The following is an 11656-nucleotide window of genomic DNA, read 5'->3' as shown; positions in this document are numbered from 1 at the left end:
TTTGGATTATATTTTTTTCTTTCTCAAAAATTTCTTCTGCTGTATTGCCCCACACAATGATATCATTGATGTATTGCAGGTGTTCCAGAGCTCCACCCTTTTCCTGTACAGTCTGGACCAGTCCACGGCAGATGGCTCTTCTGTGTTTCCCAAGAGGGAGTCGATTCCTGGTATACAAGTGAAGGTAAATTGTGTTCTGCACTCTGCTGCCAGAGGGACTGAAAAATGCATTAGTGATATCAACTGTGGCACTATTTAGCTGCCTTTGGCTCCAGCGGATATTGGAATTCCAACACATCCACCATGGTGGTACTTAGAGGCACTGTGACTTCATTTAGGCCATGACAGTCCACTGTCAGCCTCTACTCCCCATTAGACTTTTGCACTATGTGGGGCTGGTAGAAACATCTTCTATCACCAACTACATTTGTATTGTAATAAAATGTTGTAGTTGCCACCCATTAACAGAATCAACTATAAAAATGCAAGGTTGGAAAAATATGTCAACAAACACATATTAAAAAATGATTATTCGGTGGGTTATTATATAGTTAAAACATTTCATTTTCATTTCATGAAATGCCTGTGAGTGGCTTTCTTTAGTGGTGGCTAAGCAAGCAATGGAGTCATTGCTATGAAAACTCCTTTTTTTTTCCGCTAGTGAAAGCTGAAATTTGTATTATAATGGATTATAACTGTTCAGCAACTGTATTATTAATGTTCACTAATCCAGTCATTACTCATTTCTCATTTAATGAGAACTGAACATTTCCTTATCTCTTTTTCTTTATCTGCGACATTTTAAACTTAACAGTGTCCTTCTTACACAAGTTTACAAAGCATTATCAATGTTCCATCATTCCTGCATTATATTGTTGTTGAGGTACATTAAATTATTTGGGATTTTTTACTTTTCTTTATTTTTTTCTTTAAAACTCCTTGAAGAGCTCATTCTCTTAGACCATCTAAGGCTAAACTAATAATTCCTGCTACCGTTTGAACCTCCATGAGCATTTCAAACTGAAGTACTTTTTGCTGCTTGCTGCAAATACTGAACATTTGATTGCAGTCTTAGGTGACTTAGTAATCCAATCAGAAAATGTGAACTGGTGCTGCCAAATTACTAATGCAATTCACATTTTATTATTGGCTGCTGAACAAGATGTTTCTGTCTCACATTTCAGGTACTTCTCAAGTGAAAGCTCTAAAAGCTCTGCTAATATAATAATCAGAGAATCACAAAAAGGATAAGGCTGGAAGGGACCACAGTGGGTTATCTGGTCCAACTTCCCTGTTTAAGCAGGGTCATCCCATAGCACATGGCACAGGATTGTATTCAGATGGTTCTTGACTATCTCCAGTAAGGGAGACTCCACAAACTCTCTGGGCAATCTGTGCCAGTGCTCAGTCACCCACACAGTAAATTCTTCCTCATATTCAGGTGGAACTTCCTGGGCATCAGTTTCTGCCCATTGCCTCTTGTCCTATTGCTGGGCACCACTGAGCAGAGCCTGATCCATCCTCTGACACCTCCCTACACACACTGACAGACATTAATGAGGTCCCCTCTCAGTTTTCTCTTTCTGAGGCTGAACAGGCCCAGCTACCTCAAATTACCTCTGTTGCCATTCAGTGGACCTGCTCCAAAATTATGACCATCACTCTTCAAAGAACTGTAAAAGTGGGCCACTTGGGCCATGGAGTTTTGTGCATATGCGACCAGCATGTGTACAAATTGTTGCTCCAGGAGATTTAGGAGATATTCAAGCAAAACTTGTCGGTCCACTTAGATGGGTTTGGGATGAGAGGGTGTAAAACCAGATAGTTTGGCTGCAGCAAATTAGGCATGCAGCAATGTTTTATGTATGCAATTCAATTTTTTCTTAATCATACTGGGTAGTTTGATTGTCAGCCTAGATGTGGTCAAAGGATCAGGTCCATCCTTCATTGACAGTAAATGAAAAATTGGTATTGGACAATAAGATGTCTGGATACTCTTCTGATGTCCTCACTAAAATGAAAAAAATCTTGTAATTCACAACTAAATTTGCTACCCATTACGTAATACATAAGGAAGCTCAAAGAAATCAACACATACATATTCATAGACTACAGCTGTTTCCTCTGTTTTGAAACTGAATTAAGAAAACAGTTGTTTTAAACAACAGCACTACAATTATGCTAAGGACTTTATTGACTTTTATTGAATATTACATGGTTTATGTAATAATGTAATAAAAGAGGCCTGCTTTAAACATATCAGCTGTTTTCAAACAAACCTCAATCCCAACACTGTATTTATTCTGTTATCTGAGCTTTGTAAGGCTACTCCATATACACAGATGTGTTCAAAACAATAAAGATGGGGGAAAACATTTTGAAAACCCTGAGAGGATAAAGGGCATTCATCACAGAAACAGGAACTATAATGTCAGGCAACTGAAACTGTTTTTAAACTCTTTAAGAGAAATCAGGATGTTACTCTACGTGTTACATTTAATATCTGTGCGTAGTGGCTCCAACCTGACTTGCTGCTTGTTTTGTTTAGACAACTAGTAAGATCTAGCAACTGCACTTCTTGCCAGCATTCTGCTGAAACCATATGGCATGATGAGAATGTTGGAGCCTGCCCTTGTGCAGGATAAAAAAATAAATGAAATAGCTGGAATGAAACACTTCAGTAAAGAGAGCAGACTGCCTGTGGCTGATGGTTAGAAGGACGATCTTTGAACTAAAGCTGCATCTGACATGAGTTAAGACCATAATAATGCATTTCAATTTTTGGCTGATGAAAAAAAAAAATTTTTCTTCTCGGTTTCAGAAAATGAGGAGGATTATTATCACCAGCTGTACTTAAAGGACAAAGGGCAAATGTAGATCTACGTAATTCTGACTGTTGTTGGCAGAAACCTTAAAAAAATGGCTGCTCATGCCAACATGTTCTGCTTTGCAGGCAGTGACTCAATACATATATCTGTGGAAGGCTGACTGTTCACTGTCTTATCACTTTCATTATGTTTGGCCCCAAGAGTTCAAAGCCATAAGCTGTCTTTCAGAAATAACATAAATGAGTAAGAAGAACTACACTTTACTCCTTTAATTTGCTCAGTTGCACCCACATGTGAGAGTCAGTCCAATTTTCGCAAATTAACATGTTTTGGATGCTGCTGAAAACTGTGAGACGTGTAGACATCTCACTTCCTCAGTTTCACATTTTTAGGGATTCTTTTCAAGGAACGCAAGTAAAACACTGATCCTGTTTCTACTATTGGTGAAAGGAAAGCTTCAAGTAGTTTCAAAAATGGAAGAAAATGATACTGGTTTTTTTTAACATAAGCAGAACTGAAGTCAGTGAAAGACATTAAGTCAAATGGATTGACATGTCCTCCTTCAAAAGGAACTACTACAACAGGAAATGGGCTTTTAGGGCTTTAGGCTGGATTGATGGGCCAAGACCAATTTCATGAGGTCCAACAAGGCAAAGTGCAGGTCCTGCCCGTTGGTCACGACAGCTCCATGGAGCACTGCAGGCTTGGGGAAGAGTGGCTGGAAAGATCTGGTGAAAAGGCCCTGGGGGTGCTGGTCACAGCAGCTGAAGATGAGCCAGTGTGTGTGCCCAGGTGGCCAAGAAGGTCAGTGGCCTCTGGCTGGGATCAGCAATAGTGTGAGGGCACTCACTGTCTCCCCACACTCAGCACTGCTGGGGCCACTCCTCAACGCCTGTGCTCAGTTTGGGGCTCCTCATGACAAAAATGACACTGAGGTGCTGTAGTATATCCAGAAAAGGACGACAGTGCTGGAGAAGGGGCTGGATCACAAGTCTGACAAGGAGCAGCAGAAGGAGCTCAGAGTTTTTAGGCTGGAGAAAGGGAGGCCGCAGTGGGACCTTCTTGTTCTTGACAACTGTCTTAAAGTTGGTTGCATCCAGGTGGAGATCAGTCACTTTTTCCAGGCAAAAAAGCAACAGGATAAGAGGAAATGGCCTCAAGCTGCACCAGGAGAGGTTCAGGTTGGACATTAGGAAAAATTTCTTCACTGAAAGTATGGTAAAGCATTGTAAAAGGGTGCCCAGGGAGGTGATGGACGTGGCCTCAGTGCCATGCTCTGCCTGACAAGGTGGCCTTGGATTACAGGTTGGGCTCAAGGATCTGGGAGGTCTTTTCCAACTTTAACGATTCCATGAAAGACTTCCGATTTCCCCTTGCCTGTCTGGAAAATCTGGCATCAAAGGCATCAGATTAGGAAGCTAGCAGTATTGTTTCAAGGAAAACAAACTAAGAGATTGTGCTGCCTTGGGTTTCACTGATTTCCACCAGGGTTTGGCATCATGGTCTGTGTAAGTGCGTTTGCTCCCCGGTCTCAGGAAGGGGGCGAGCACCACTTGCCGTCCCCTGCCCCTCCCTTCAGCCCACGGCCGAGAGGAGCCCAGCGCCGGGACAGAGGAGCCCAGCGCCGGCCTGGAGGCGGCGGCCCCCGGCCCCGTCTCCCGCCCTCACGGCACAGGGGGAGCGCCGCCCCCAGCAGCCGGCGAGCCCACGCCGCAAAGCCCTCTGGGAGTTGTAGTCCATCTCCGCGGCCTCCGCCCGCTCGGTCTGCGCCTAGCGGGGCTCAGCCGACCCCATGCCCCGGGGCTGTCTCCCTGTGCCGTGTCGGGGCGCTTCCTCATCCGCCGCCACCCCTCGGCGTTCCCTCTGTGTGCCAGAAACGGACGGGCGGAAAGGGGCACGGAACGACTCCTGATAAAACTACAGCTCCCGGCGTGCACTGCGCCACGGGGAACCCAATGGGGCGGGGGGGCCGGGCGAAGATGGCGGCTGCTAAACAGAGCCGGAGGGGAGGCTGAGGTGAGTTTGGGGCAGCCGGGCAGTGCTCCCGGTGCTCGCGGTCACCCTGGCAGTCGCCTCCTTGTCGCTGTCCCCCACTTCATTCCCCTTCCCCACGCTTGGGAGCGAGGCGGACGGGCCGGAGGGGCGGCGGGAGGCTCCGGCCGGCCGGGCTGGGGCGGGAGGAGAAGGAGAAGGCTCAGGGCACGGCCCCAGCCCGGACACAGCGCGGCCGCGGCTCGGGGGGCCCTGTGTGCGCTGGGTCCCGGCCGGAGGGCTCGCAGCCTGGCTCTCCGCCTCCGGACGGGTCTGCTGCCACTGGAGCTGTGCCCACAGCCAGCGGATTCCCCCGGGAATTTGTACCGGGAAGGGCTGTTGGCTTTGGGAGGTCCCTCCGATTTCCTCAAATGGACCTTAAGACACGGAGATATTAACCGAACACAATGCAGATTGATAGGAGGACGGCACTGTCAGCCGGCTTGGCTTCGTCTTTAAAGTTAATTGTGCATCACGGGGCCATGCTTTAGATAATCGAGGTGCGGGTTCACAAATTCTGTTACTGAAAATAATAGTACGACGTGTCTTTTTGGATACATCTAGAGAGTTCTCCCGTAGTCCTTTGAGCCGAGATACAAGGAAGAAAAGTGGCGTGGGTTGTCTCTGTGCTGTTGTAGGACTTGTGGGAAAGCCTATAACTTCAAACCAGAGTTTTAATTGCCGAATCAAAATCCAGTTTACTGGTCCAGGTGTTACACTTTGCAAAGCTCCATCAATGTTTGCTGTGCAAACTGAGTAGGTAAAATAAACCCAGAGTTCACAACCAAGGCTTTGGGATTTTATGGGTAGTTACTTCCTAAAGCATTCGTAATTAATTCTAAATAATTTGAAATATTTTGTTAAGTAATTTCAGGACCTCTTACTTGAAAACGTGGTGTTAATGCTCTTAAAGATATGGTAAAATTTCTTTGAGAAATTGGTGGCTTGGAGTTGGAATCTTGATTGTAGTACCCTGATAGACCTAAAGGCTTATCCATGGGGTTTAATAACAACTAAAGCCTTTTAATAACAATTCTATTATTTGTCTAAAAAAGGCTGCTAGAGTGAGATTAATTAGTGATTCAGGGAAAAACCTCACAAAATGATTAAACAACTGTTTTAGATATTGCAAATATTTGAGGTTTGTGATGGACTGTAACTTCTCTCTCCTTCTGATGCAAACTTGTGCAGTGGGAAAGAATGAACAAATGTTTATATTGCATGCAAGTTAAAGGAGGTGTAAGAATACTCACCAGATTTAGCAATCCAGGTATAATGAAAAGGGATTGCATTTATAATTATAAAATCTAAATTATAAAGAGTATGGATTCAAAACGGCTTTGGTTGGTGTCAGAGACTTTTAACTGCCCAGCCTAACTCTGTAAGGAAGTAATCCTTGTAAAGTTACCACACAACTTTTAAACAATTTCGAAGAGATGTAATTTCCTAAAGTGAAAGCAAATTATGTTTTCTGTAGTTCCGTTCTGTCCTGGGTAAGAGAGCAGGGCGGTGTCATTAATTCAGGCACCTCCATCCATGGCATTGCCTCTCCACCTGAGAGAATAATTCAGACTAAGGTCAGGTACTTTCCCAGCATTACACTGTGGAATGTAAATCCCTTTTATATTGCGTTTTTTGGGTTCTGGGAATGGTAGTTGGAGCTTAACTGTCTATATTTAGGAATGAGCATGTGATTTATTAATCTTGCATTGCACTGGCTGTTTGCCTACTTGCAAAGCTAAAGGCATTGATTAATTTTTCAAAGAGGAAATAGGAGTGGGGAACTAAGTGATCTAAAAAGTAAATGTACAGTGGAATTTTAATTTTTCAGTCCATGCCTGCCTGGCTGTGAGGGGTGCTTAAGCTTCTGCCCTCATTGGGCTTAGGTTGGAGGAATGAACAGGAGCCCAGCTGGCAGTTTCATTCTGAAGACTCAAAATCAAATTAAACATTTATGGTGTTATATAATAACAAAACAAAGGGCTTATTGGAGAAAAATACAGAATCTCAGGTATGCTGACTTCTATTTCTTTGCCTTTAGCACAAGGTTATATAAATTTTTCCATTTCAGGTCCTTTAAAGAGGTCCATTGTATTACAGCATACACAAAAACGAGCTCTGCTTTTCTGTTTGGTTTTCAGTGCCATTTCTGGAATCTTGTGGTAATAAGAAATATTTGTGCTTATAAACTATTCTTTAATTTCAGATCCCAGTTAGTTAATGAGAAAAAAAAAAAAAAAAAGTCATCCAAAATGTATTTTTATCCTTATTCTGATAATGAATTGACATTGGGTTTCCCAGCCAAATGGTGTAAAATCTCAAAACGAAACTGAAAGTTTTTCTTCTAAAGAACAACTTTTATGTGTCATGCAACTGTTCATCTGTCTTTTAAGATGAAATCTTAAATTCACTATGAATGAAATGAAATCTTTACATTCACTATCTTTGCACTTTGATCATTCATATTGTACTATTGTTATATCCTTAGGAAAAACACAATAACTTTCAATCCCCCACAGAACAGTAGATCTGATCTTGTTTACCTTTTTAATACTTAGGAGTCAGTTGCTTTGGTGAAGAAAACATTGGATAGGACTTAAGAACCATCAGTTGCATCTGATGAGTTTTCAAATGTCACAAATTAACATGGAATATGTTAAATAGTAATTGTTAGACTAGGGAACTAACTGGTATCACATGATTTTCCATAGCTCACTTTTAATTAGCCAAGTTCTGCTTCATCAGATTCGACTAGGGAGGGGTTTCCTCTTCTGTTACACCAAATTTTAGCTCAGTGACAAATAGCTGAGCAGACTCATAGTGGGAATGTTCTTGGGTTAGTTTAGTTCTGTTCTGCTGTAACAGGTGATGACAACATCTGTGGATTAAATTCTGTCCTAGGCCAAGTGAGACAGTGACTGAAGACTTTATGGAGAGGAAATTGTGTGCTCTGTTCTGCATGTAGAGTCCAGGCCACCTCCAGAGGGAATTTTGTTCCTGTTATGGATCATAAAAAGACTAAAAACCCAGTGAATTATTTAAAAACAGATATTTGCCATATGTCTTAGTTGATTATACACCTTTTCTAGTAATTTCTGCAGAAAACTCTTCTAAAAATCTTCCAACAGCAACAGTAGTTGTATTTTAGGAAAATGCATTGAATATCCGATTTCTGGAGATGGTCAGTAAAACACTCTTGAGTCTCTGGCACTTGACTCCCTGAAACTCTCACCAGGTTCTCTGCATTTTTATTTCCTTATATGTCAGTAAATTTGTATTCTGTAATGTTTCAGCTAGGTCCATAACTACCATAACTAAATTCTGAACCGGAGATTTTGCATTTCCATGTGTCTGTTGGACATGATGATCCACAGCTCGTTTCCTTTTATAAAATCACACTGCTTCTCATGCTGCCCTTGCAGAGGCACTACAGCTTTCTAATAGATGGGATATTTTAAATAACTTACTTTGAAGTACTATTCTTGATCCCAGTTGCTGTCAGGAAACTGGAACCTTTGATTGAAATGCATATATGAGAATAAAGTTTATTTTTAGCAACTATGAGTGTTCCTTTGATATGTGGTCATTGAAACGTGTTGACCAAATGAAATGTTTATTCTCACATTATCCATTTGTGGAATTACAGGTTTTTTTTGTATGTATGCATACATTTATTAGCTGGATATATTTTATTTTATTTTTGAAGACAGCAGCACTCAGTGTCTTTAACTGAGATTTTGTTCTTTTGGAAAGGTACATTTGTGGGGAGTTTGCATTTGGGAATTAGTAAAACCCAAATGCACTGCTTTAGTGTAGAAAAATCTTCAAATTATTTGCATTTTAGTGCTAATTAACTGAACAGTAGATTAGGCTACTTCTATGTCCAAAATAAATTGTTGTAACTTCAGATGAGTTCATTTTAATTGCATCAAAATCCTTTGAGAAGCTATTGTGTATAGGAGGTTGCAGATCTGCCTTTTTTTGATACTGGGAATAAAATGCCCTAGAAAGTGCTGCACTGGTTTTTCAGTTGTTTTTCACAGTGTGGAACAGAAACCTCTCTCAGGCATTTTAACAGGGAAGGGCTGTAGTTTAGATCTGAAGTGGGAGCATCCTGTGAGACTGTGCAGAATTCAGCATCCCAAACAGTAGCACTTGGGAAAGTCACAATGCACAACAGAAAAATGTTTACTCCAGCATCAAAGGCAGGAACAGAATCTGCATTTCAGGAACTGGCAAAATCTAGTCTGGTCAGCTAAGAGGAAATCTGGATTTCTGTGGTAACAGCCCTCTTGGTATTGAAGCTGAGGAATGTGACTTTGCCTTGTTCTGCGTAAGTTACTGAGCATATTTGGATGTAAATTGTCTAAAGCTGTAGTCTTGACTTTGTTTGTTTGCTTTTTTCTTTCTAGTTTCTTACGTTTTTGCAAAATTGAAGACATCCCTGTTTAACAATGCCTGGCGGTAAGTATTCTTCTTTTAAGTACATTAAGACAATATTTAGGGATGTTTAGTGTTAGGATATTTTCTTTGGGGTTTAAAAAAATTAAAAATTAAAATGGAAAAAGAAGTTTTATACTTGCTGTGATTTTTAAGAACTTTAAGATGTCAATATTATCTTGTCTCTGCCTTTGTAAATCTCCGTATATTTTTCAAATAATGTGGGCTCTGCATTTGACTTTTTGATTATAACTTCAGAGTATAAAATTCAATTTTGTGCTTTAGACTATGTTCTGAAATAGTTGTATTCAAAAAATAAAAAAGGTATTTTGGTATAAAAAAGCTCTATTTTGATATAGCTGTAATCCCATCTTTGGAAAATTACAACTAGTGTTCATAGAAGATAGAATCACTATTTAGGATAAAAAGTGATAAGACTTAAAATTTTTGACATTCAAAGTTAAGTTAGATTTTTGAGGCAAATGTTTCTGAGAATCAAATTATTTACCCTCAGGAGCAGCAAATTTCTCTAACACAAAGGATCAAGTTATAAAATATATTACAAAAGTATAAATTTAACTATTCCTTTAATTAGTTTTTTCCATTAAAAAAAATAATTCTACATGATCTCTAGTAAGATTGCAAACACCAGCCTTTGGATAAAAGCAATCTGCTTTATCCAGAGGATAAAGAAGTATTCATAAAGTTACAGTACCAGTCATACTGAGTGCATTCTAATTCTGTAGGTTTGTGGTGAATTTCATGGATGCTTTAATTTCATGAGAGAGTCTTTGATCATTTGTTCTTTGCTGTGATTTGTGCTTTGCTGTGACTGTGGGTACCAGGAATGTCTTACAGTAGTTTTGTGTTGTGTCCTTTCAACCCCTGTCATGTAAAACACCTTACTGTAAAAGTAAGGTATGTCTCACTTGTCATGTGAAGGACTATGTGGACTATTTATTAATTAAACTGGAAAAGTAAGATTTTTTTTTCCTTTTAAACCAGATGTGCTTATGTTTGGGGTCATTAATATCAGTGGATGTAGAGTTTGCATTAGTGCACTCAGATGGGAGTTAAAGGAGACCAAAAGAACTGATTGCCAGTGTTTGTCTGTAGCGAGACACTCAGACCTACACAACCATTTATTTATTTATCTTTGTCTGTGTTTATGAGTGTGAGTGAGGACTGAAGGGAAGGGAACCTAACAGATGTGTGTATTGCAGTTCTTCTGAAATAACAGCATTTTCAGAATATTTTTGCTTCCGAAAGTTGTGGCAGTGAAGAAGTACAATTGGATTTTAAGGCAAGCAAGCATCCTTTTGTGTCTGGTTGTACTTCTAATCAATAGAGACAGAGCCTTCAGGAATTAAATCTGTTGCATTTGGAAAGAAGATCTGCCTGCTAGTTTAGGCTTCTGTAAAGGTTCCACTGGATTATTTTCAGAGCAGATTGATGAATAGGCTGCTGCTACAGTGTTACTTTGAAATCTTAAAGTATTTGTCCTTGAAATCTGAAAGACTCAGTTGTTTCTAAAGGCTGGGTGTTTTTGTGTGTTTTTAAAATTTTATTTTCACATCAAGTTCTGTCCTCCCACACATCAAGAACTGCATTGACTGTCTTTAGGAATAAAGCTTAGAAAAGGCTTTTACAGCAAGATATTTACCAAAAATGTTTTCTGTCATGTTACAATGAGTTCTTTACAAATGAAGTAGAAAAATAATATCTAATTAATAGGAAATTTTGATGGAGTTTTTGGGTCATACTGACCAACTCCCTTGTCCACTATTGTTGTGCTTTGTTTACTGGGTCTGTGTAGCAGTTCCTGGTGGTAATTTTACCCCTCCTCCCCGCTTTTTTCTTTTAAATTAATGTAATAGTTGAATGAATGTATAGTTTTAAAAGCAGTGTTCTGGAATACCATGAGAGGTCCAGATAACTGGTGTTACATAAAGACTGACTAAGAGTTTAATTACTCTTTTCGGGACTTCAGCTGTTCCTGGTGACACTTCAGAAGTCAGTATTGAAATTACTGTGCATGAACCATTCACAGGACAATATGCTTTGTAACTCCTTCTGTATGAACTGTGGAAAAATCAGCACAAGTCAGAACTGGGCTCTGCTGCTGAGGGGAGAGAGATGAGCAAAGGTCATGAGCCAGAGGGGATGGATGCTCTTCTCCTTGAACCTCAGCTCAGCCATGGCAGCTGGGCTCTGCACCAATTGTTCATTACATATTGAAATTATCACATTTTCTATTGGTGTTTCTGCTTAACAATCCCACTTAGGAATCTGGGGATTTAGTGCTGCATTGAGTCCTAAAATAAGTTAAGATTTCAGTCTCAATGCAGTTGTCATAG

General features: G+C 40.5%; 1 protein-coding gene across 5 annotated transcripts in view; it reads left to right on the top strand.

Annotated features, from left to right (window-relative positions):
* Positions 1-4785: 4785 nt before the first annotated feature.
* Positions 4786-11656, top strand: part of EFR3A (EFR3 homolog A) — a 79730-nt gene continuing 72859 nt past the window's right edge. For all 5 annotated transcript variants that reach the window (XM_083875031.1, XM_083875030.1, XM_083875033.1 and 2 more), the window contains exons 1-2: positions 4786-4844; positions 9272-9323. In XM_083875031.1, coding sequence (XP_083731157.1) covers positions 9314-9323 — 10 coding nt within the window. In that variant the 5' untranslated portion in view covers positions 4786-4844; positions 9272-9313. The remainder of the gene's footprint in view (positions 4845-9271; positions 9324-11656) is intronic.

The sequence above is a fragment of the Zosterops lateralis genome, assembly GCF_965231275.1.
Source record: "Zosterops lateralis genome assembly, chromosome: 1".
Taxonomy (NCBI): domain Eukaryota; kingdom Metazoa; phylum Chordata; class Aves; order Passeriformes; family Zosteropidae; genus Zosterops; species Zosterops lateralis.
This window is presented reverse-complemented; position numbering and strand designations above follow the sequence as displayed.